General features: G+C 40.5%; 2 protein-coding genes across 4 annotated transcripts in view; one reads left to right on the plus strand and one right to left on the minus strand.

Annotated features, from left to right (window-relative positions):
• Positions 1-1,469: 1,469 nt before the first annotated feature.
• Positions 1,470-6,003, plus strand: orc4 (origin recognition complex, subunit 4). 2 transcript variants are annotated; one of them, XM_054623548.1, is made up of 14 exons: positions 1,470-1,545; positions 2,399-2,472; positions 2,555-2,631; positions 3,251-3,341; positions 3,498-3,573; positions 3,746-3,831; positions 3,919-3,967; positions 4,058-4,209; positions 4,304-4,477; positions 4,559-4,645; positions 4,735-4,843; positions 4,932-5,027; positions 5,337-5,404; positions 5,502-6,003. In XM_054623548.1, the coding sequence occupies exons 2-14, from the start codon at positions 2,416-2,418 to the stop codon at positions 5,682-5,684; spliced, it is 1,305 nt and encodes a 434-aa protein (XP_054479523.1). In that variant the 5' UTR covers positions 1,470-1,545; positions 2,399-2,415; the 3' UTR covers positions 5,685-6,003. The 2 variants fall into 2 exon arrangements, with proteins under 2 accessions (XP_054479523.1, XP_054479522.1); XM_054623547.1 differs by having other exon boundaries at positions 1,536-1,566.
• Positions 6,004-6,162: 159 nt separating this feature from the next.
• LOC129111556 (activin receptor type-2A-like) overlaps positions 6,163-26,098 on the minus strand; it is a 41,696-nt gene continuing 21,760 nt past the window's right edge. Inside the window, exons 5-12 of one of the 2 annotated variants that reach the window (XR_008532332.1) lie at positions 17,282-17,425; positions 16,896-17,039; positions 14,351-14,496; positions 14,126-14,240; positions 13,441-13,579; positions 13,207-13,337; positions 12,704-12,959; positions 6,163-6,207 (exon numbers count right to left, since the gene is read on the minus strand). Coding sequence is in view for 1 of the 2 variants with exons in the window: in XM_054623546.1 (XP_054479521.1) it covers positions 12,765-12,959; positions 13,207-13,337; positions 13,441-13,579; positions 14,126-14,240; positions 14,351-14,496; positions 16,896-17,039; positions 17,282-17,425 (1,014 nt within the window). In the remaining variant the exon portion in view is untranslated. Of the gene's footprint in view, positions 6,208-7,124; positions 12,960-13,206; positions 13,338-13,440; positions 13,580-14,125; positions 14,241-14,350; positions 14,497-16,895; positions 17,040-17,281; positions 17,426-26,098 lie in introns of those variants that run through there. The other variant, XM_054623546.1, reaches the window with a different exon arrangement.

Here is a 26,098-nt window from a genome sequence, read left to right on the forward strand (position 1 = left end):
GAAGGTCAAACCTGAGGAGACGTTAAATTAATTCAGTGTATGGCTGCCGTAAAAAGGCCCACTTCATGTATTTTTAAGGGCAAACACAGGGCTGAATGCGTGGGCAGAGAGTTGTATTTTATGATAATGTGACAGGCTAAACGTGAGCGGAGACTGGAAAACGATTTGTGAGATATCTGGTGGTTTATTGGGCTGTTTTCATCCTTCATCAACCAGAAAGCCACAGGAAGCGTTTAAGTATCTCCAGAGCTTCACCGTCATCGTGAGTGAGTAAAATATGTTATGAAGCATTCACATGAAATGATTCTAATTTTCATGAAAATCAGAGCTGTGGTGACAGTTGTGGCTTTACAGATTTAAAGGAAAATCCTAATTATATTTAATTTGCCATGTTGGGGCAATCAGTGTCATCTTTTGAAATGCAATAGGCTTCATTTAAACTCAACATTTTGTCAGAAGTACACACATGTTTTCTAAATGCTTTATTTCTTGAGTCATGACTAGATATTATTTGTCTAAGGAAATAAAAAAGGGGAAGAAGGTGGGATATATAGAGTGAAATTTAACATTAAATGAGTGTCTATATAGGTTGTATGGTGTCGAACATTTTAACCTAAAGCTGGGGGTTATTGAAACTTAGACTTACTTGTTGATACTTGTCGAATGGTCACTTTCCTGAAATACTTAAAGATATGATCATTTAAAAGATATTTTAAGGACAAATAAAATAATATTTTCTATTGCCAAACATTTTAAACACCAACTGCTGATGAAGGTTGGGAGGTGGGGCTGAAAGCTCTGGAGTTAAATCAAACCTTTGATTAAAATCTCTTTGTTTTGTAATGGTTTTCTCATTTATTATTATTATTATTATTGTATTATTATTATTATTATTAATAATTATTATAGTTGGTGTTGTTGTGATTATTATTATTTTTATTATTATTATCGTTGGTGTTGTTGTGATTATTAATATGATTTTTATTATTATTATGAATTATTATCGTTGGCGTTGTTGTGATTATTATTATTATTATTTTTATTATTATTATGAATTATTATCGTTGGTGTTGTTGTGATTATTATTATTTTTAGTATTATCATTATTATGAATTATTATCATTGGTGTGATTATTATTATTATTATTATTATGAATTATTATCGTTGGTGTTGTTGTGATTATTATTATTATTTTTAGTATTATTATTATTATGAATTATTATCGTTGGTGTGATTATTATTATTATTTTTAGTATTATTATTATTATGAATTATTATCGTTGGTGTTGCTGTGATTATTATTATTATTTTTTTATATATTTTTTTTTTTATTATATATATATATATATATATATATATATATATATATATTAATAGTAAAAGTAGTAATGCATGTATGGATATATTATAATGGTGACAGTGCATTTCTATTATATTCCATTCTATGACCCCTCAGCCAATCAGAGCCGGAGAACCCGTCAAACCCGGAAGTCGTCATCGCTGGCGGAGCGGTATTTCCCGCGAAAATTGAGACCTCGCTGCAGGTGAGTTACTGCTCTTCCCAGGTACGTTTTCTTCACGACTTTACGTGAATACGCTGCCAGATAATCTGACGTTGAAGCAGCTTAACATTTAAAGTAGTTTAAAGTTTAAAGACAACACGTGCTGCTCACGTGCAGATGGAGGGGAAGTGGAGCCAGACTCCATTCATAAATCACAACATTTAAATGATATCCTTGTTTTCTGCAAACTCCAATGCAATGCATGAGAATTTACAACTGTTTCTGAATATTAACTAGTGAGTTCATAATTCGGCATACATATGATCCACTATATCTGCAGGGTTGTACTATAGTGTAAGCTTCAGACTGATGTAAACACACCTCAGAGGTATTTATTAAAGTGGAAATTGCATAAAAATATTTGTTTTTATTGCAATAGCTATTGGCCGAATTGATGGTTATTTGTCCTTATTTATTATAAAGTTCATCTAATGTAACAGCATTAATGCACATGTCACAAATCCAGATCATAGTGTTTTGATGAATTCTGGATGGGAGTTTGATGTAAACTTGTCATTGTCCAAGACGAATCCACTATGTTAGTGCATTTAATTGACACATAAGTGCAAGATTTACATCTGCATGAGATTAAATACAATATTGAAGCCATGTTCTGCTTGTGAGGAGATAGTTAACAGGACATAAAGTAAATCTAGGGCCTAGAAAGTGCTTTTCACATAAATACTCTCATTTTGTAGTGCTGCTTTATGGAATAAAAATATACAGAAGTAGTGTTTATTTTATTGGGATGTCATTGAGCACCCTTGGAAGTCCCTGCAGCACATTTTGGTAAATAAATATCATGTATTTTGATGAACGACTACATGTTTTGCAGCTTACAGTCACAGCATCATGAGCAAGAGGAAGATACAAGATACTCCTCTGCCGGTGGGAGAATGCATCTCACAGGTTGGTGTCAGCAGACTTGACTTATTGTCTCATAACTGGTTTATGGATGATGTGTCACTGTAATGTCTTTATTGATTTTCAGGTTCAGGACATGTTAAGGGAGCGGCTTTGTCATCAGCAGCTCCCTGACAGGCCGGAGGGAGTGGAAGCTCAACACAAGTAGGTTTATTTCATCAATGTGGGTTAGAAAGGCTGAAAGGCTTTTTATTGTTTGGATGTGGTTTTGACCTAAATTAAATCATTTTACTGAAGTGGTTGAGATGGGTGATCAAATGCTGCTAATAAAAACATAGACACATTCTCTATCATAACTTAATAAACTTTAAAAAAGGCAGTTGTTACTGTGAAGAAAAACCTTTTAGCGTGGAATATGGTGAAGTTAGAAAGGAAGAGATAAATATAAAAGTCACATAATCAAAAGAAAATCCTTAAAACTGCAGTAGGTTGGTCATCTGTAATAAAGAGAAGATCTGGGACTCCGTGTGAGTCTCAGTGACCCAGTTCAGTCGTACCTGGCTGACAGCTCTGTCCCAGTTTGGAGGTTGGAAAAGCTCCAGTTCCCAGCTGACTTGAACACAACACAAGGATCCCAGGTGTTGCTCTCTAGAGCCGGTAGTGAAGTCCACCTCCAACAGTGAGGATTTAATCATTTATACTCATTAGATGGAGCAGGTTTACTGACTATGTAGGAAAAAAGTTCATCTTTTAACGATGGAACTTCTAATTTCACAACTGCAGGAGCATTGTGGGTAATGTAGTGAAAACACTGTATTTTCAGACACCTCCTGGAGCTGCTGAAGCGGACAGCCGTCCACGGGGAGAGTAACTCGGTTCTAATCATCGGTCCCAGAGGAGCAGGAAAAACAATGGTGAGCCTCTGTAGCCAGAACACATGCTTAAAACGAGCTTATGGGTTAAAATAAATAAATAAAAGGTGGTCGAGAAGATGATTAATTGTGTTGGGAGTGTGTTTAAATCCTGGGAGGGTTGTGTTGTCTGATGGTGTCTGTGTTTTGTGTCTGCAGCTGCTGAAGTGTGTGCTGAGGGACCTGCTGGAGGAAAAAGAAGCTCAGAAGAACCTGCTACAGGTTCATCTCAACGGTACAAGATCTGGTTCTGCACCACAGTTAATGTCATTTATTCAGAATTTAAGGATCTAATTATGGAGACTTTTTGGGGGATTTTCTCTTTTTTGTAGCCATAGAAAATCTATCCACCAGGGTTCAAACAGAAGTTAAACCCTTTCTTCATTATTATATATTCTTTGCTGTAGGTCTCCTGCAGACTGACGACAGAATAGCTCTGAAAGAAATAACGCGGCAGCTCCACCTGGAAAACGTTGTCGGTGACAAAGTGTTTGTGAGTATTTGCAAAGAGTTTTAACAACATTTTTTTCATTAATGATGCAATAAAACTCTTAAATACCTTTTTCTGTTTTATTTTTAGGGAGGTTTTGCAGAGAATCTGGCTTTCTTGTTGGAGGCATTGAAGAAAGGTCAGAACGTTTAGCATCTAGATTTAAGAGTGGGGCGTACAGGTGATTTGTTTTTTTAGGGGGTTTCACGCTTCACTCTCTCCCGTCCAGGTGATCGCAGCAGCAGCCGCCCAGTTCTGTTCGTTCTGGATGAGTTCGACCTGTTCGCCCACCACAAGAACCAGACTCTGCTCTACAACCTGTTTGACGTCTCCCAGTCCGCCCAGGCTCCCATCGCTGTGGTCGGCGTCACCTGCAGACTGGTAAGCTTCACTCAATCACCCTGAGCTTTTCAAGGATAATACTGATGGGTTCTGACAGAGTGAACATCTTTATGGTGGTTAATTTTTCATCCAGGACGTTCTGGAGCTGCTGGAGAAGCGCGTGAAGTCGCGGTTTTCCCACCGACAGATCCACCTGCTGAGCAACCCGACGTTCACAGAGTACCTGGAGCGGGTCCGGACCCAGCTCAGCCTGCCGGACGACTTCCCGGACAGCCAGTTCGCTCTGGACTGGAACGCCAGCATAGAGGTGAGTCATGAAATCAGACACGAGTACATTTAAGTGGAGGGATCAGATGTCCTAAATCTCCTTTTGGTTTTCCTTCCTCAGACGCTGTGTGAAGACAAATCAGTGGAGGACGTTCTACAGAGACACTTCAACTCCAGCAAGGACTTCCGTTCGATGCACATGCTGCTGGTACAACACGCCGTATTTTGAATTGTTACAAACCACATCTGTCATTTGGTTTGAGACCTCACTACCCTCTTCTACCTCTTTATCTCCAGATGTTGTGTCTGAGTCGAGTGTCTGTCGCCAAACCCTCCATCAAACCTGCAGACCTGCTGGAGGCCAGCAGACTGAGTTTTGCTGACGCCAAGGCGAACATGCTCCACGGTAGAAACGATGACGGCCTTTTCACACTTTGGTCTCTCTAATGAGTTCACACCTGTTATATTTGTGTTTTCTTTTCTCTCCTCCGAAGGTCTGTCCATCTTGGAGCTGTGCCTCATCATCGCCATGAAACACCTCAACGACGTCTACGAAGGAGAGCCGTTCAATCTGCAGATGGTTCACAACGGTACGCCTGGATGACTCAGCTAGTTTTTGGTTTGTCATTAGAAACAGATTAAAGAACACCAGCGGGAGATGTTAAAGACTTTTAGTTTTTAGTACTTGAAATGAGTTACATGTGGGTGTAATAAAAAAAGAGCTTATAAAGGAAGGTTGAAATGATAAACAAAATGAATCACGAGGGAAATAAGACTTTAGCACTGATGCTAAAAATGAAAAATAAAAGTCTAGTTATGAGTCAAAACAATTTGATTATTCAGCTCTTTTTCTTACTTGTAAATAATAAGTCGATTTTTCTTCTTGTTCTGTTTCTTAGAGTTTAAGAAGTTCCTGCAGAGGAAGTCCAACTCCATGTACAAATTTGACCAGCCGGTCATAATGAAGGTGTGTATAAAGCATCTAAAGAGTCCTGTGATGTTTAATGTGCTTTAGAGGCTCTCTAGGAAGAAAGAGAAATATGAATATTATTCATCGTCCTCAGGCCTTCGAGCACCTGCAGCAGCTGGAGCTGATCCGGCCCGTCGACAGCTCCTCGGCCAAAACTCAGAGGGAATACCAGCTGATGAGACTCATGCTGGACCACAGTCAGATCATGGAGGCCCTGCAGAAGTACCCACAATGCCCCACGGACGTCAAGCAGTGGGCCATGTCGGCGTTCGGCTAGGACTCTGCAGACATTTGGACTTTATCTAGACGTTTGTTTGATGGTTTTCTGCTCCAGCACGGCGAGAAAGACACCGGCACTGCTAGAGGAAATGGAAAATATTAACTCATATTTGGAAGTGTGTCATAAATAACAGACGACCAAGGACCAAAACTCAACCAGGTAGAAAACGTGGCTGCCAGTATGTTAAATCTACACCAGTAGTGCAAATGTTTCATGTCAGGATTATTTAACATATACTCAGTATGTCACATGTGTTCTGGAGCTGAGTTTTGACTGATAATTACTGTAAATAATCACAAAATAAAAAAGAACAGTTTTGCATTACTGTTATTGTTGATATGGTTAAATTAAATGTGTATTACTTCTAGGACAACTGTTTGCTGATTTTTACCATCTTGTAGCGCAAAGTTCTTCTTGAATTTAACCTTAAAAAAAACATTTAAAAGTCTGGAAACCTATGTTTCACCTTAACCTGCTGAATGCTGCCATCTAGTGGTGGATTTCTACAGTCACCATCCGCCTGGACAGGAAGCACAAACACCTCATTAGATGAAAGAATTGTTTGGTATCTTTTGGCTAAAAGCTTATTGTGCAAAAGTGCTGCTGAGCTTCAACATTTAAACCTTAGGTATCTGTGTGATCATGACAGGTGATAGTGCAGTGATTTGTTTTTTCTGATTACATCCTTGACAAAACAAACAGAACATAGTGTACATATCTGCAGTTAACAGGTCTATTAATAACAGTGGTTATTAATAGACAAGCTTTGGTTTGTCCTCCCTCAGTGCTGCAAAGAAGATGCTGTCTTCATTTAAAAGCATGCAACAGTACATTTACTGTTTTTAAATTCCATTTGCTTGCTGTTAATAATAATTTATGTCCCTTCTGGCAGATTGTTTAATGTTTTTGGTCAAGGACACCTCTAGCTGAAAGAATCAAATTTAGAATATTTTTGGTGAACAAGTCTTTTTTGTAAAGGAACCCATAGTGTAAAATATAAACTTTTACAGATCAACCTATTAAACATTTGAGAATATTAAAATGCAGCTTGGTATTGTAGCTGTCCTGATTAATATCCTATTGGCTGATTTAAATTAAAAATGTTATGAAGTGATTGTATGTTTTGAACATATAACCTTATCCTACTGTATAACAGAAAAGCTCTTTTATTCCCAAATAATTCCCTTTTCCTGGAAAAGAAATACAATTCAGGACTAAGAGTCTTTTAGTTTAGCTGAATATGCAAAAATGTAAAAAGCAATATATATTATATCAGAAGTTTCAATCAATAAATAAATGAATCAATATTTTACTTCCAAGGAAATGACAAACCTGTTAAATAAAGAACTTCTAACTTCCACCTGCAGCTGTCAGATAAGACGAGTAAGTAATAATGTGATTCAGTCAGTGAAAAAAAGAAAAACATCAGCATTCACAATCTAAAAACACATTTATTTACATCACGTGGATCACTTCAGCTGATAAAAACCATGGCCGAGAGTCACAGCGCTGATCAGGGATCTGTTTAGTCTCCTCTGTGATAATGGATCCAGGGTTTCTGAAGGTTTTCTTTTCTGCTATAATACTTTTCCCATAATCCCCCCCTTGGCCCTTCACTGGGAGGTCAAAGGTCAGGGTGAGAACCCTGGAGATAAAAACCCACTCTTTGTCCAGACATCAGTTTGTTGTCCTATTTTCACATCTTTTAGTCAGCAACATAAAAACGCACAGTCACATGTATCAGGAGTAAATAAAAATAAAAATAACATTTTCATCATTTTAGAGCATTTTTTTGTTTTTTGTGACCAAAGAAATGATCAGATTTATCGGTTACTTCCAGCCTTGAAACCCAGAAACCCTGTCAGCATCATTACCATCACAGGCTGTGTCTGCAGATCCTGGATCAGCGCTGCAACTCCAAAGCCTTGAGAGATGTGGGGTCAAAAAACGCTTGTAGTGTTTTGGGTGGGTGGGCTTTTTTTTGTAGAAATTTCAGACTTATCCTGCTGCCAAGACATTGGAGGTCATTGGAGTTCAATGTTTCCTCTAAAATTCTTACCAACAGTGGGAAAAGGAGGAGATTGAGATGCTGGAATGAAATACCTGTAGTGAGTGATTGCATTATCACATGGAGTATTGCAACTGATGTTTAAGAGCTTAGGGGATTCTTCAAATTGCAACTGCCAGGGGACCCGAGTAGGAACCTTGAGGAACTCCATGGGCTCAACTTTCGTTATTTTTGTCTGCCGAGGAACCCTTAAGTGCTTTCTTGGATGCCTTACAAAGTACTCCAATGAGCCTCTAGCGTTTAGCTTTCACAAAGCTCAACTTAAAGTCATTTTTTGCATCGTGAAGGACAACTGTTTCATGCAGCCGGGCCGAGCCCCCGCCGCCGAGGCAAAACACAAGAAAAGTATAAACGAATGTAGAGGAAACACTGAAGTTCAACACGCACTTATAAAGATTCAGCTCAGAGTATATAGTTGATACAGGTACTTATGTTCTCATGTCTGTACAGATCCTAGACTGCTTAAAATAGTGGGGGGGGGGGGGGCAACAAGACACAAATGTTTCACTGGTAGTTAATATGCACAGCAATGTGAGGTGCTGGGCTAGAGGAGGTCGAGATAGAAGAACGTAAAGCCTGCGTGCTGAAGGAAACCCATTCATACACCTTTAAATGACCATGTTCAGACAATATTCGAGTCAGAATAGATTTGTTGAGATAGTGAAGACCTGAGGGGAAGCAAAGAGGTTTGATAAAAGTTCAGATGAAGACAAACAGAATATCAAAGATATTTTGGATAAACTGAAATGCCTCTTAAAGGTTGAAGAGCGTTTGTAGAGTTTAGGCGAGATTTGAGGATGGAACTAGAAGGAAACTAGAAGGCCAGAAGCAGATGTTTGTACTTTTAAAAAGTAAAATCCAAATCCTACTTGGGAGCTTTTCAATTAAATGAAACAATGCACACATTTGTCTTTACTGTTCTTCACTTTGTGGTTGGACTGTATAAGTACACCGTACAACCAACAGGTGTATGAATGGATCTCCAGGTGCGTTGGTTTTACTACTCTCTACCGGGACGGGGCCACAATCACACGAAACCAGCCAAACCCGAAGCCCTCTAGAGTTACACAGGGCCGGGGCTCAATCCACCAAAGTACACACAATACTGGAATCCAGGAGTCTGAAGAACATTCATTCTCGGTCGTTTGTCCATAGACTGAATAGAAAGAAGCACGTTACAGTTTATATCTTTTCTTTTTGAATTAATGAAAGTATTTCCTGAATTACAAATGAACACCCCCTCCCCCTCCCTCCCCTCCCTCCCCCAACAACAACCTAACATCGTGCCAACTCTTACAACTTTAGTCCGAGTTGCACCCGAGTTCCGATACCCAAAAACCTCAGGCCTGTAAATTATAAAATAAATACAACACATCAATATGCAAGGTAACGGATTAAAAAAAAAAAAGAAAAAAATTAAAATGCTACAAGTTATTTGTGTGTGTATTGAAAGTCACTCCTGTAGCTGATCCTACAGAAGTGTAGGGTAGTTTGCGGCACTGGTTGCATATAACTTGCTAGAACTTAGAAAAGCATAGTACTGAATCCCTGAATGGTATTTGTTGGTTTGGGCCGGTTTCTCAAATGCGGTTTAAACTCGAAGCTGTTTAACACTGAAGATGGTCCACTGTCTACCGACAGTACCGGGATGTGACCGCCAAAATAAAAGCTGGCACTTTTTATTTTTATTCTTGCTGTGGCTGATAAGTTCGTCAACTCTACCAGCCACTTTGGCAGATAACCAACCAACATATGGAGGCAGTTTTTTAAATCCACTTGGCTGCTCAAAATACTGGAGAGTAAATTTTACACTTTTGGACACAAACTTGGGGACAAAAAAGGGTAATACTTATGGGGAGAAATGAGTTAACTCTTCCAAATAATCCCCCAAAGTGGAACCTGTTGAAGGACTTTTAATCCCTTTTCTAGCGGAGGAACCTGGTGATGATTTTGGTTGTTTTGCGACACGTTTCTAACCCAAAAAGAAATCCCTGGGAGTGAGGTAGTGCTTATTGGAGGGCTTTGAAGTACAGCTCGTCCCTGACTGTTTCAGCTTCATGAGGAACTTAAGACGCGTCCGTTTTAAATCGAGGTTAATTGAAAAACAGCGGCAGCAAAGGGAAGCGATACTGATGCGAATATTGAACTCGTGCTACAGTAAGTGAATCAGAAGATGGCTTTAACTTCCTTCAGGTTTGCTGTGTTGTTGCAATAGTCTTATATTGTAGTGAGATACTGTCTCAAACCTGACCATCACTTCTTCTTTATTTACCTTATTGTTATTGTTTTAGAGGTCTAACAGGAAAGAAAATACGCTCAATTATCTTTTACTGTTTCTGAACTGAATTCTGATGTTTTGCTTTTTAGTTTTTGTATATTTTCTGGGTTGTTTGAAGGAAAACTGCCTTTTGTCAGTCAGGTCAGTTGTTTATATTAGGCTAGTTTAGCCATGTAAAGTATTTTAGAGAAATCTGTTGCTGAAATAAATACAGCCAGAATAGTTGGGGAACATGTTAGCACTCTAAACAAATATTTAGCTCCTTATAGACTTGATGTTTGCCGTGATTTGCTTCTTCCTTGACCAGAAATGATCATTTAACTTGTCTACTTTCATTTCCTCAAGCACTACAGTACGGCGTGTGTTACAGAGAAAGCATCATTATGAATCGCCCTGAATGTGAAATGTTTTGGCAGAAAGAAGTTTCATGTTTTTTAAGTATTTCCAAATACACCATTTGATTTTTAAAAACGCTTTGTTTTAAACTGCATCTTGAGAAACCGTCCCAAAGCTTGAGGAGAGACTGCAGGTCTGCCGGCACCAGTGTTCAATGTCCCTCAGAAGAGAAAATAAAGACTCAAAAAAATGTCATTGTTTCACAACAGTGACAAGTACATCCGTTTTGCCTGACATCTACAAGAGTAACTAATATGGATACGTAGAAATGGCACCAGGATGAAAGAGATTCCTCGTCTCAACTCGTCTCACTGCAGTTAGCCGTGCAGTCGTTGGGTTCCGTGTCAGAAGGATTTATAAACCCATTTGTTTCAGCCCCGTGTGAGGGGAATAAAACTGCACCTTAGTGACACAAAACATGCCGTACATCCAGCTAGATGTCCAGAGCTAGAAACGTCTGATCAGTTGATCAAATGTTGTTTATGCAACATTTGCAGGACTTAATAAACACCTTTTTAGGGATTGACAAGGTTCCACCAGAACGATTTACATGTCTTTGATTAGTGTTGCAATTACATTAAATCTGGTTTTAAAGCCTGCAGAGACACTGTTTTTGAGCATGACAGCACAGCTAAACTGTTGAAAGTAGAGATGAGTCGAGAAAGAGAGAAAAAGCGTCAGAATCAGCCAGAGAGGAGGTTCTCCAGTCTGAGACGGGTGAGGATAAGGAGGAAGAGGATGCGAGAAGGTGGTGAGTAGCAAAGTTTCCTGAGGTGTATCAAAAGAGAGCAGAAACTCTTGATAGTAATAATAGAAAAAAAGAGAGATGTGTGCAATCAAATCAAAAGCAAGCTGGCTCAGCTAAATACAGGTATAAATCCAGATCAGGGCTGGGTACTCCTGCACTTCAAATCCGATACCCCTCCTAAAATAAACACATCGGATGATCTATTTATGTTAAACTGATTTTTCTATAGATAGAATCAGTCCACACACGACTGATCTCACAAAATAAAAGGGAGTCTGACAGTCTTGAAGCGTGTGATATACCAAATATCAAAAGGTATCATTAGTTGGTACCCAGCGCTAATCCAGAGAGATATAAATACATATACTGTATATCCAGATCTCACGGCCCAAATCAGGCAGGTCAGCGGCAGATATTATTACTCCGTTGACAGTTGACACGGCAAACCCCCAAAAAAAACAGAAAAAAAAAAAATCACTTTAAACGACAACTTCATCGTGGGGGGTTTTCTTTTTCTTTTTTTGTTTTCAATAATCAGAAGAAAATCTCAAAGAGAAAAGAAATAAACAAAAGGAGAGAGTTAATATTCAGTCAAAAATCTAAGTGGAGCAAAACTAGACGTGAGATTGAGAAAAGGGAGAAACACTTTCAGTGTGAATGGCCATGTTTACAGAGGCTCTGCTGACTACATTACCCATGAGCGCCACGGCTGACAGCAGGTTGTTTGGGTGTCATGAAGAGCCAAGGTTGTGTAGAGTGTGAGCTATGACTGAACAGGGAGAGGGACTAATTTAAACTGTGTCCATCTGAACTGAGGTATACCTGGTTGAAGGAGGTTTATGGTTTTTTTTATCGTCGTAATGCTTGAAAATGGACCCCCCCCTCCCCCATCCCCCTTTAAAATAAGCTTGATTACCAAGTTGTCTGGGTCCATAATACACTATGTACAGCAGCATTACACTATAAACATTCAGAAGCCGTTGCTTATTGGCAGAACGATAGTCGTTTCTTCAGAAAAAAACGCACACGAGAAAAACAGCAAATGTTTGAGAGAGCCAGGTGCTCGTCTTTTTTTTTTTCTTTTCTTTTTTTGTTTTTACACTAAAATGCACTGAGAGTTCTGTGAAATATCTCTGCTGGATCTTCTCTCTCTGTAGAAAACCGAGCAGAAGAGGTCGCCCTCCTGTGTGAGTGTGTGTGTGTGTGTGTGTGTGTGTGTGTGTGTGTATGTGTGTGTATATAAAAACAATACATGATAAAAGTGTTTGTTGAGTGTCGGCGTCCCAGCGTTTCAAACGTCGTCGTTTAAATCCTGAATCGTTTGCTCGGGACGAGAGTTTTCGACCGATAAAATGTTAAATCCTCTGGCACACATATCAAAGTGGATATCAACGGATGTGGTGAGGTGGGCGCAGGGTGTTTCCTGAACGCGAGTAGCGACCCGCACTTTAAAGAAGAAAAAAAAAAAGGGGATAAAAACGGAAAAAGGAAAGAAAGAACAAAAAGAAAACACTACGCCAACCAACCAGGGTCGGCTGCTCTTCCTCTCGTGTAGATCCGTGTTTCCGCTGGCGGTCGACCAGCCGATCATAAGCTGGACTCCTTGGGCTGGAGGTCCACGTTGGTCACCATGGTGACGACGGTGACGATCTCCTCGGGGCCGATGATGGGAGCCTGGCGCTGCATTTGGCCGATGCGCTCCTCGACGCAGCCGGCGGACAGGCGAGCTTCGGCCTCGTGGTCCCAGCAGTCCTCGATGGTTTCACAAAGCATGGCCAGACCCTGAGAGAGAGCGAGAGAGAGAGAGAGGGACAATTATTTAAACAATTATTAACGGAAAATTATCTTTCTAAAAATCTCAAACACAAATCTGATTATTTGCCTCAAAATGTAACTGAAGCAATAAAACTTCTTTCAAACATCCATCGTCTTTTTCACACTCGTTTTGACCTCCCTGGTGTCTTTATTTAGGATATTTTCAAATATAAAATATGGTACAACAAGCTGAGTGAATGAACTCGTTGCTCACCGCGTGTTTCTGCCAGCAGTCCCTCAGAATGGGCCTCAGTTTCTTGTGAACGACGACCTCCTGCATGTCCTCCAGAGATGGATGCTGACCCACCTCCTCCTCAAACGGGAGCATGTACTCATCCACCGGGCCTGTTAACATCACAGGTTCAGCATTAAAAATGAATCTGGACGAAGGTGACAGTGTGTGCACACATCACAACAAACTGAATGTGGTGTGTTGCATCAGCCTCACCATCAGCGGCGGTGCATCGCGCCGCGAGCTCCCAGAGGAGGAGGCCGAAGGCGTACATGTCGATACGCAGGAAGGAGTCGCGTTGGAAGTTGATGGCGCCCTCCAGGACTTCGGGAGCCATGTAGCGCCGCGTCCCCACCTGAGGGGTTTTCAAATAGAACAGTTCAAGAGGTCAAAGGTCAGCATCGGGACAGAAACATTTACAGGAAGTCAAGCATATGCTAAAGGGAGGACGAGGAGGAGGAAAGTCATGACACAGCTCACAGATGTGCTGAGGTGGCGAAAAGTGACGCTCGTCATTGAGGGGCGTTGTTGCTTAGCTGGCAGATTCATCAAACGTGTGTCATAAAGGGATCTGTAGGCTGATCTCTCTATGACACACAGTTAACCACATTATCCTGATGCTTTTGTCCAGCATCCAAACCTTAAACTGTATCGCCTACAGACGTTTAAAGCTTTTACCAATAATTTACGAACCTTTGCGGCCAGTGCAACAACAAATAAAGTCCTCATTACTAGATTTCTGTCCCACACTGCCACCCATAGGCGATGTGAGGTATTTCACCATTATCAACACTTTCATTTGTTTGTGGGTTTTCCAGCCTCCAACCTTAAAAAGACTGGAAACATGGTGAAGATGTGGACGAGTTGCTCATATTCCAACCTTCCAACTGGAAACCTTTACCTGTCCATGTGTGTCTCCTGCCGATTTTCCCGCCTCAAACTGCAGGGCAAGGCCGAAGTCAGCTATGCAGGCTGTCAGGTTACTCTTCAACAGCACGTTCTTACTCTTAATGTCCCTGAGAGACAACAAGGAAAACATTCAGTCTGACAGATCTCTGAGGGGAGAACTCCTGGAGCAGGTCTAAATGGTAGAAAACGTATTTTATAGATATTTCGCCAGTGGAACCTGTGAGCGATGGAGGGCTTGTGTCCGTCCTTGTGTCCCGGGATGTCTTCGTGGAGGTAGGCCAGGCCACGGGCCGCCGTCTGAGTGATGTGGCAGAGCTCGTTCCACGACACCACGTTGGCCTTCAGGTAGTCTGTCATTGACCCCTGGAGACAGACGGGAAGAGTCATTTTATGTGTTTAACAAATATATTGAAGTATTTGTTTTCCTAGAAATGAGGGTGAAGTGATTTCTGGACTTTAATAATTCAATGAAAGGTGATAAATGAAATTTACGACCTCCTGAGTGTCCTCTTAAAACCACAGTGAGGTCCTTTGGTCTGCTCTGTCACTGAGCCAACTTCATGCACATTTATTGTTCTCTGTGAATAATGGCGCTCTGATAAATGCTGTTCATGTTTCTACTCGCTGTTGTGCCGTTTGTTCTTTAATCTCTATTTAGGGATGGTTTGCAGAGCATGAAGGCTCTTTATCAGCAAACACTTACATTTACACGTAGTTATTTGCACTATTTTACTTGCAGATATAAAAACAAACAAAAACATTTTTCACATCTGGATGCATTTATAATAAAGTATTGAATATTGAAGTAAAAAAAAAAAACGTAAATGTAATTGGAGATTTGGCAACAGTGATATTCAAGCTGGATCTGTTTCTTTCCTTATCCTTTACACATCTTTGTTCTTACATAATGTATGTCAATATGATACAAGGTCACTTCCGGCAAGGCCAAAGGCGGATGTAGCTGCAGGAGTGGCCACTAGAGGGCAGGCAGCTCCAACAGATGAGGACAGTAAATCAATCTAATCACACCAGTTGTTCTGTTTTTGGATAAATGCTTTGAAGTGTGTGTATAAACCTGGGTTTATTCAGTATTTTCACTTTCTGTCAAATAGTTAAAAAGAAAGCTAACATCCCCAGCAGCTATTAATAAGTAAGCATTGTCCAAGATATGAATAGATTCGAGTACAGGGAGTTTTTGGAGATGCCTTCATCCGTTCAAGCAAGCCACTGCATGCTACAGATACTGCAAACCTCAACACATAAAGCTGCTTAAACGCACCACACATCAAGCCGTAAATCAGCTGTCAAGGAGGCTGAGCTCTGCAATCACTGCTCCAGCTGTGTTACACAAGCTGAGGGTTCAGCCCGAACTGACGTGGCCAACATTTTGACACCTGCTCTCAAAAAGCTGGCAGGAAGGGAAAGCTTTTTTAGTAGGTTAGAGTTTAAGTTATGTATCCTCTAAAGACTTCTGCTTTCAAAATAATTACAGTGCACGCTTGGCGAGGCACGGACCCGTGCTGTGCTTATGACCTTTCCTAAAACTCCTTTAAAACTAGTTTATTTAATGTTATTTCTACTTTAAGAGCTTCTATAAATCAGAGTAGCACTTGCAGAGCTGCTGCAGGGTTAAGTGGCTCACTAAGAGGCGTATCGTTGGGTTAAAGCCTCACCGCCACACCCACAACCTTTAATTTTTCAACCTTAATTCAAAGGAAGGTCTCTTAAGCACGGTGATTTAAAATTCTTGGCGCTGGCCGGGAAAACTCAAGCGAGCGAGAATCACTCTCCACTCCGTCGGTAATGACCCTCAAAACACAGAGGCACTTAAAGACCCCAAACGCTACAAAGACCGGTGGTTGAGAGGGCGAGTGACGCACCACGCAGGGCTAACAAAGCTCAAATCCACCTTCTCTGGATAAACAAAGCTTATGAAAGGGAAAAAAAGAACAGCATTTATTGTAATTATGGATTAGTTACTTAAGGGATCAATACAACGTAGGCTTCATGCATGTTTTCCCCTTTTTCCAGTGCGTACATCTTTATTAGCAGCCTGTCCCCGGGGCTTTTAGAACTGTGTACAATGATCACGAGACGATATCTATCTTGCCTATCTGTCTTTCACGGACACAAACAACCAGGTTATTTAGTAACAGGAGAGCACGCGTCCACAGCTCCACAGTAATCTGATTTCTCCTGTGTTGTGACCCAAGGTGTTTATTCTATTCTTACTATGTTAATGTGTCTGAATTTGACAACTAACCTCCTTTTACAGTTGTGGAAACTTGAGCATCAATTGTTATCATTCATACCAGATTGAATTATTTTGGATGCAAGGATGCACCACTAACAGCTTTCATTCTTTCACCCCAACGTCTCTGTCAACGTAGAGTTCAAGCTAGCTTAGCTTAGCTAGGGACGTCAGGTTTAAACTAAGCACAGAAGTTAGTTTAAACTATATTTTGTACTTTTTTTAATCATTGGATTAGCTCTTTTTAGGCGAAATGGAATGCAAATTTAGTAAATTCATGTTAAAAAAAGGCTTTTAAAGTCATCAAAATAATGGTGTTGCATTAGAAAAGAGGTATGTATTGCTTTGCTATAAAACTGTATCACAAAACTCAATACAATATTGTATTCACTGCCATATCTTCCCCCTGTGCTAACCTGAGAATTTCTTATAAAACAAAATGACTCAATAAAATAAAAGCATAGATGTAGCGGTTTTGCTGGCGGTGCCGCTCCCTCCCCGGACAGCGTACCTTTTCGTGGTAGGCGGTGATGAGCCACAGCTCCAGGTCCAGGTTGTTGTTCCTCTTCTCCGCTCCGATAAAGTGGAGGATGTTCTCGTGCTTCATGCCGCTCACGCTGAAGATCTCGTATTCGTTCTGCCAAGACAGTTTGTCCTGGACAAGAGCAGAGAGACGGATGCAGATGTTATTTCTGAAATCAAGAGGTTACTCCTTCCTGTTGTTGTGTCTAAAGCCCCTTTCTCACTGAACAACAGGCTCATCACTCAACAAAGGAATATAATATGCAGTTTTAGCCTTTTTCTTTATCTTTTATGTTGCGATGCCTCATTGACTTTTATATTGTTTGTTACATCGATAAGCTGTCTGTCTTATCATCACATTTCACAGTTTAATACCTGAATGGGGAAGATCTTCACAGCCACGAAGTCGTTCAACAGCTGGGCCTTCCACACACACCCAAAGCGGCCCCTGGCTTTCATCTCGATCAGCTGCAGAGGTTTGTGTCCCAAAATGGGGGACGGGGGTGAGGGTCCGGGGTCCTGTGGAGAGAGGGCAGAGACAGAAGACAGAGGACAGTGTTATTCTTCATTCTTTTTTTTTTTTGCAGGGCATTAAAATAGCATTGGCTTACACTGAAGGTGACCGGGCCTTTGGCTCAGCAACGACGTTCCTGAGGAGCTAAGGCCGGCAGAATCACTATCCTCTCCACATCTTAAATCACATCTCACAACTTACATTTATAGACGGGCTTTGATGTGCAGTGCTCTTCGATCATTTTTTTCTAACATACTGCTTTTAGCTTCTTATGTTTCTTGTGCCTCGTTGTTTTTTATGCTTTATTTATTTTATGGTTCTGTCGTTTGCTTTATTTGATTGTTAAAGCACTTTGCAGAGTCTGGTTTAGGAAGTGCTGCATGTTTGAGTTTAGCATTATTATTACTGTGAAGTTTTTTTGGCAGTGAGGACGAAGCATATTAAGCAGGGTTTGGAATTCATTCATTTTAAATTCAATTAAACCCCTGGAGGCTGCATTTGCTTGAATTTACAGAAGCTGGATTGTAGCTGGAACGTTGCCAGTTTAAATTGAATGAGTCGGAGAGGAAAAGTTGTTGGGGAAAGATCTTAAACACCTGGACTACCACTGAGCAAGGCACATAAAGCTCAGACTTCAACATGAAGGAATATGAAGCAGACATTTTGGGAGCCGTTGTGTAAAAAACCCTGGCAGGTCAAACCTCATGCGAGCGCCGTGTGTTCATGCTAATCCCCTACAAACAAAAGTGAGACCAAGGAAGCCAAGTGTTCCAAATGTAAAGTAGGTTAAACACAGCTGGTGATCGGGATTAAGATGATCACTTTCACATGTGACTTCACGGGGAAGGACAGAGGGTGAGTGAGGATAGAGAGAGGGGAAGGTTAAAGAAGAAGCATGCAGCGAGGGAGTCACATTTCCACGGGATGAAAGGTGGAGGAGAAAGACTAGCACATGACTGATGGCCTTTGATGAAACCAGATATGCTTCTGTAAAATCTCGACTTTACCTCCATGCCTCTTGTCAGGAAACAAAAAAAAGAAAAAGCTTTCCCCTGCAACGCTGCCGATGTTCATGTTTTTACTTGAACTGAAGGCTAACAAGGTGCTCGATAAGCTGGAGCAAGTTTCAGGACCCCGAGGCCCACAGGATCCATTCTAGCAGCGTGATAATATATCAAAAGCGCTTGTCAATCCCAGGCTGTTTTGCTAACTTCCCTTAAAATGCCCCCTTTTTGGGTTACAAGGTTTGCCACTGATATGAGCCACAGACAAGATTTAATATATAAAATAAGTTCCCTTTGGCTGCAGGAGAAATAAAAGAAGGTACTTTACTACAGGGGTTTTGGCACCAACCCTTTCTAAAAGACAAAAATATTTTTAATCGCCTGTCCTGACAGGATTTTTGTGGCAACAGAAGCAAACTGTACATGACTGAGTAGCATTTATGGGTTTGATTTTCATCAATTTGAAAATGTGAACTCTGTGGCCTTAAGTTCACACAAAAGAAGGTACTACTGATTGACTTAAAAAACAAAAAAGCGTCTCAGATTCAGCCATTTCTATGCTTATATACGTGCAAATCCTTTAGTCTGATTCTCCAGTTTAATAAGTTATTTTTCATGCCTGCTGGTACACAATGATACATGTTTTCTAGGATAGAAAAAGCAAAGGATTCTGATGTAAAAACATGTAAATATAAAACAAAAGATGAAGTTTTTTGGACTGTTTTTAATGATACAATTAGTTTAATAATGATGCATTATTTTACAAATAAGTTGCATAATATAAGTTGTATTCGAGAGCTGCTAGCATGGCTGTGAACTTGTTAATATCTAAAACCTAATTTATTTGCTTGAGGATTGAGCAGACTGCTCCCCTGGCATGATGCGGTCTCATCAGTCTAATCTGTTATAGAGTGGAGGTTGTACTAGTACACATAGTAACAGCTGCAGATTAACCAGCAGCTTTGAGAGAAAAGAGGTAAAAACACTTTGTTTGTTTTTTTGGTAGGAACATGGAGCAGGGTGTCTGTGTCTTTCACTAGCTGCCTTGCAGAGCAGAAAGGGGGGAGACGGAGGATTGGAGTGTGAACCGCCGTGTTTACTTAAAGCCTTCTCCCCTCCTAACAGAGCGCTGCGAGGCAGACCTGCTGTCTCGCAGCGCCGCTTTTGCACTGAACGCCGGCCAAATGACGGGGAAAATTACCCACGACGGAGCCGGGGTCGGATTACACGGCATTCCGAGTGGGTCCCAAGTTGGCACCTTGAAAAACATCTTCAGGAACACATTGTACCAACCGAAATACCTATAGATTCACAGGAATGTTTATTTACGTCTGTTTTCAATGCAGTTTAGTACTCCGAGAATGTGAGGAGGAGGAGAAATAAAAAGGTTCTGGTGCTTTATTTTTTCAAGCCATCCACAAAGCAAACGACTAGAAGTTGATTGGGAAATGATCAGAAAGAGTATATATATATATATGTATATGAATATAAATTCATTGTCTTCAGTATATCAGATTAGCTTCCAGTTTGCTGAGTGACTCATACTGATTCATTCACTTAAGTCAAAGGATTTGAAGCTCAGCAGGATGTAAGAATAACTGACACTTTTAGACCAGATAAAACTGAATATGGTTGGTTTGAGAGTTTGACTACATGCATGTTAGTTTGACATAGTAGCATGGCACAGTTTAGCACCATGTTATTAGGAGAAAACGGTGACAAACAGGTCTATCTTGAATTAAAGTAATTTGTTCAAAAGAATAAAAGTGAAAGGAAGTACAACAGTAAAAGTAATTTTGTAAAGTTTATGATGCTTTTTAGCCTCTTTTCTTTGTCTCTCTGCCTACGTGATTGTGTTTAACTCTTTTACCTGACACATTTAGGAGTCACAATATAAGAAATTCTGAAATCTAGGGAAGGTGAGGTAACAATTTGCACATTTTAGGCCTTTACCAAACACTTTCTCCCTCCAATCAGCTTTAACTCTAACAGCCAAATGTCCTTCAATTTCTTGATTACCAACACTATCAGCAACAAAAACAAACAATGTGGAACTGTGACCTGACAGCAGATGTAAAGAGGATATCTATAACAAAAGAGCTATTAAATATGACAGGAAATTGCGGGGGGGGGGGGGGGATAGAAACAGGAAGTTAAACCTGCTGTGAATGTGGTTACTTGTGTTGTTACTGATTAATATGCAGAAATGTCACTGAATTTTAGAACATTTATTGATCTTTCAGTGTGTAGCGATTATTATTCTGATGATTTTGTGGAGTAAAAATGTATATTATCAAAGGATTCCTCCAGTGTTTTGTAACAATTTCTCAATTTGAATGCATCTCCAAACTATTTTCTGTATGTTTTTGTGCTTTCTTATTAAAGCATTTCCAATTCTGATCATGATTTGTTTTATAATGTAATTCTAAGACGAGTCTGCACAGAAAATTCCAAGCGCATCTATTATAGTTGAGTAATTATGACTCGGTTCATGATTTAGACCATTTGACATTAAACTTTACCAAACAAAGTTTCCGTCCTTGGTGATGAAAGTCACGGTGTGGTTTATATAAGTAATGGCTGCACCGTCTCATCTTTTCCTGTTATGTCTCAACGTCATTGTGGCCATCAGTGCGTCTGCACAAACATCACCAAGACAAAATTCCACAGCATCCATTGTGCTCGGTGAAAAATATGTGATACCGACTCTGATCGTGATACGCATGAGGAAAAGAATGGATCACAGAAGGCCTCTGGCGTTGCTCGACATACCAGCGTATGTTCAAAGAGCACAATGCAAGTCATCATTAAGAGTTATGAGACCGAGGCGGATTCCTGCACGGTTACCGGGCAACAGAGATGACTGAGGGATGTGAATGATGACTTATGGATTAGATGGCGATGGATTGATCCTCAATACCAGCAAATCATCAGCATGTTTCCGGCATTTGAGATGATCTTTATGATGATGAGGTTGAAATAAAAGTTATTGCCGGGCTCTCCGGGGTTCGGCCTGACGAGGCGGCCCGGCCCGGCCTCCCCCGGGAGTCACCGGATCCCTTGTCCGATCACAGGGCGCCGTGGCCTCGAGCGAGGGGGCGCATTACACTTAGTCAGCAGACCACAGGAAACAGGAAAACAGAATCTGCTGCTTCACGCCATTCTTCCCAACCCTCAACCATCTCCAATGGCCTAGTCGGATTACACCGTCATCTATTGCATCAGAACGGGTCCTTTGGGTCCGGTTTGGTTGTCCCGAGTTCAAATGCAGATAAGTATACGAAGACGTAATAGAAACAAAATGCTAAGGAAGATTTATAGACATAGAAGTACAATGGGCAGCTTTTCTCGGCTTAGCCTCCAAAACTCATATCTTAAGGTCACATCTTGTTTTCGATATGGCCGTATAACTCGAGGTTATATCAAACACAAACCGTTGTTGACATGACCTTAAAGAGAGCAAACCTGGAAGGCTGGACTGACAATAAGCCCGGGTCTAAACTCTGTCAGAGACTCTGGGTTTCTATTCAGTGAGCTCCTCTTTTATTTAAAATGAGTTTTCTGTGATGTCTGCAGCCATCCTGCTCCAGTTTGATCAAATGTGAGCCAAAGTACATTTGCAAAAGGCTTATGCTCCTCTTATACTTAAGTAATTTACACCCTCTGACTTGAAATATGTTCCAGGTAAGTGGCAATTCCCCTACTTATGCAAAACCTGTCTGCACTCCTCCTCAGTGTGCATAGAAGATGTAAAAGCAAGCAGCAGTTTCAAACGCTGCTGCTCCGTCTCTCTGTGCATGGAGACGTGGTGAGCCATAGGTCCAGCAGATACCTTTCTGGAAACCGGGTCACATCAGGCACAATGCGTTACATAAACATCACAGGTGGACATTCATACAAAAAAGGGGGCTGCATTCGGAGCCACGTTGGCCACTTTCCACCATGCACAATACGTTTTTTCAGCAGGGAACACAAAAGACATCCATCCATGCAATAAAACCCAGGCAGAAAAAAGAAAACAGACAGAAATGTGCTACGAACCGAGTAAACAAGACGCTGTCGAAAAAACAAACAAAGAGAAGAACAAAATGGTGGTCTGGGATCGAGGTGGAGGATTCATACCAAGCTCAGAACCCATAAAAAAGGGGGGAAAACTAACAGTGTTTCAACTTCAATTGAACTGCTCTTACCTCCACCATAATGTGAAAGGCGTGCTTGTTGAAAAGGAACATAAGAAGCAAACAGAGAAATTATTTCCTGGCAGTTAGTGGATGAAGTAGAGGCAGATAAAAGGCAGGAGATGACGGGTCGTCCCTGAACAACCTTTGGTTCTCCTTCTCGCTCCAGACCAGGGCTTCGGAGCTTTACGGTTTGGGTCACATGAAGGGCAACAGGTCTGTGGTGTTCGGGATCCCACATGGATCATAGGAGGTGTTAATAAGAAGCAGGCAGCAAAGGCACGATGGTATATTTTAGGAACTTAAAAGATGCTCTTAAGCAGAGCAACTTAAAATGGATTGAGCAACTTGTGAAAGGAACAAAAAAGTTCTCCTAGATCACAGAGAAACCAAACCAAACTAAAATAAAAAAGCATGTTAGACAGAGAAATGTTGGGTTAAGAAAGTAAATGAAAAGATGAACACGGAGCTCAGGTTGTAGAAGAAGACACTAAATGATGTCTTTCTCAACAAGAACTGGGTAATGGTTTGCCTTTTTTTCCAAACCTGACTAAGAAATGTTACAGAAAAGGCAGGAAGATCAAATGTTAAAGTCAAACCAGAGATTTGTCCACATAAAATAATCTATAATTGTCAATATTTTAATTTAAAACAGGAACTATCTGATGTGGTATTTGCACATCTTGGTCAATACCAAAAACTTTTCTTATGTTTGATACAAAGCCACATGTAAGACAAATACATGTCAGGTGAAGAAAAGCTATTTGAAATCCTTCAATGAGGAGATTTCAAGCATAACCCTGGATGTAAAAAAAACCCAAAGGCAAAAGAATAGGTCTTTCTCTACCAGCTCATAGTTTGCATTACAATGTATAGATTTCCCTGGCATTCACATGTGCATAACCAGCAAAGATGACATAAGAAGCAGAATCACAACTGCTTCAAAAGATATATGTCATAGATTTACAGAACATTGTTTTTGGGGTCTTTTAAGGATATTTGGAGTCCACTGGTTTATCAGGAGTCCTTTGGAAAGCTGCACACAGACAAACAAGACGCAAGTAGCTCCATAATAAAGCAATTGATGAGATTTTGGTCAGAATCGACCTAGTGAGATGGATAGAGTTAAGAAAATCTGGGTCCAGGTGGAAAAAAAAAATGGCCAGACTTATGTTTAAGTGCTCCGGGCCTCCTCCGTGTGAAAGCTGTGGGTCTGTGTACTCAGACAGAATCAATTCCAGTTTGCTTCCACTTGGCACTGTGGTGTGAATAATGGAGGCTTGGTGGCAAATATGCAGTTTGTGATGGACTAAGATCACAATGACATAATGACAGCGGGCAATTAAGTGACTGCCGCACATCATTCTGTGCATTTCACAATAGATTAAATCTTTTAAAGGGGTGTAGAGTCATTAATGTAAGTATGTGTGCAAAAAAATCAAAACCTAATGCTCCAATGTAAATCTAACAACTGTATGTGGAAGAACAGGAGGAGCCGAGTTTCCTTTCTCTCTCAGTACTTTGCATCGCAAAATTAGACAACAGAGCCGTGATAATGAATCCATTAAGGATCATTAAGTGGGAACAATTACTTTTGCATCATGAAGACTGCATGTTTCATTACCTTGCAAGGAAAATAATGGCAGCAACTTGATGTTTTTTTTCTTTGACTGACTTTAAACAGAAAATAAGTTTGGGGTGAAAGATTGATTTGACGTTCAAAAAAACAATTCAAGGTTCAGCGCCAACCTGAACAATAACAAAACTAGAAGCTAAGGACACGGCTTTACTCAAAAGCAGAAATCAGCATTATGTATATTTGACATGGTTGTGCTCTGATCAGAATGCAGCTGCTTGTTCGTGACATAATCACACTCCTACTCCTTTTAATTAGAGCTTCAGATTAAACGAGCGCAGTGTGAAGCAGAGCTCTGCCAGATTTTTAAAAGAAGCAGAACACGGATGTTGGTAAACTACCAAAACCTGTGATGAACGACCATAACCACTTCCCATTCACACAGAACGCTTAAAAATCTAACTGGCAACAACAAGTGTGGGCAATTTGTTCCTGTCACATTAAAAATACATGAGTGCGTATGGAGCATTATGCAGAAACAAGCATGATGAAGCACAAATGACTAAATCTATAAAACATCTTCTGCTTTTCAGATTCACTGCGTCGCTAAAAGTCGATATGGAACGTAATGATTCATTTTTCACGCATCTGACATCTCTTTAAGAAAAATATAGACGTATTATTCAAATTCAATCAAATGTGTTTTACACGATGACTTGCAAAAAATAATGTCCCCGATTTGTTAAGTGCTTTTGGACAACACTTGCATAGAGAGTGACTTAGAAGTTTGTCATTTTGTTTTGCTTGCCAAGAGCTACACGAGCAGATCGATACCACTCTCATGTCGGTGTGTTAAGAACCAGATGAGTTCTGACTTCATGCCATGAGGCGTTTTCAACAGTACGCATTGCTATTTTTCAAATGTCAGGTATCTTATAGTTGAGAAAAAGTCCTGAGTTTTTATATATATATATATATATATATATATATATATATATATTGATGTGATTTCATCAGGCAGTGCACATAAAGGGTTGTTTTTACTCTCAGCAGTCTAAGATTTGCTAGAAGCTGTCTTCGATGACTTTGCAAGACTGAGCTGTTTGACTGATCGTAGTAGTCACCTCTGCTTTTTTTTTTTTTTTTTTTTAATACAGCCTGTGGTGCAACACAGAAATCAACAACAAGCCCCCCCCCCACAAAAAAGAAGATAGACATAAATCCCCTCTGTGCATCCGTCTCTCTCCTCTCCATCTTCTATATTGAAAAACGCGGTTTAATCAATTACACAACAAGCTACGGATAACGGAGCAGCGGAACGTGTATCAGATAGTGATTGCATACATCTCTGCGCTTGTTTTAACCTTCTACTCGTAGCAGGCGGGTGGGGTTTACTGCATCACCTCCTTCCAGAAGAAGCATATGAGCCGACTTTTAAACACATTCTCGTACGAGTGACCTCCTTTCCCTCCTCCCGTCCTTGTACACCTACTCATTCATGCATTAAATACTTCTGCACACGCACACATGATTATGCACATCCGGCATGACTCCATTCGTTCCACCCGGCTATTTGATTTCATTTTCTTCCTCTTGTGATTTTATGAATATTTTAGCTGCATCATCATTAGTTATCTGATCCACTCTTCTCCGCTCGTGTTTTGTTTTATGTTGTTTATTTATTCATTTATCTGTTTCCAGGTAAGATGATTCATAAGCCTCTTAGCGCTGTTGTTTTTCCATTGCACATTAGCATTTGATTGTATTGTGTCGCTGTCTGTTTTATCTCTTCCCTGCTTTGCTGTAGCACTGTGCAAATACAATAACTAAGTTGAAAGAATTGCATGTCTCTCCTCACTCCCTCCCCTGCACTAACCACCCACCCACCCAACACCACCACCACCACCACCACCACCACCA

This window comes from Anoplopoma fimbria, chromosome 22 (assembly GCF_027596085.1).
Source record: "Anoplopoma fimbria isolate UVic2021 breed Golden Eagle Sablefish chromosome 22, Afim_UVic_2022, whole genome shotgun sequence".
In the NCBI taxonomy this organism is placed as follows: Eukaryota; Metazoa; Chordata; class Actinopteri; order Perciformes; family Anoplopomatidae; genus Anoplopoma; species Anoplopoma fimbria.

Excerpts from the sequence above, each read along its gene's own strand:
- orc4 (XM_054623548.1), top strand. The coding sequence starts at position 2,416 with ATGAGCAAGAGGAAGATACAAGATACTCCTCTGCCGGTGGGAGAATGC. Across the intron at positions 2,473-2,554 it reads TGGGAGAATGCATCTCACAG|GTTCAGGACATGTTAAGGGA; the intron begins GTTGGTGTCAGC and ends ATTGATTTTCAG. Across the intron at positions 4,210-4,303 it reads TCGGCGTCACCTGCAGACTG|GACGTTCTGGAGCTGCTGGA; the intron begins GTAAGCTTCACT and ends TTTTTCATCCAG.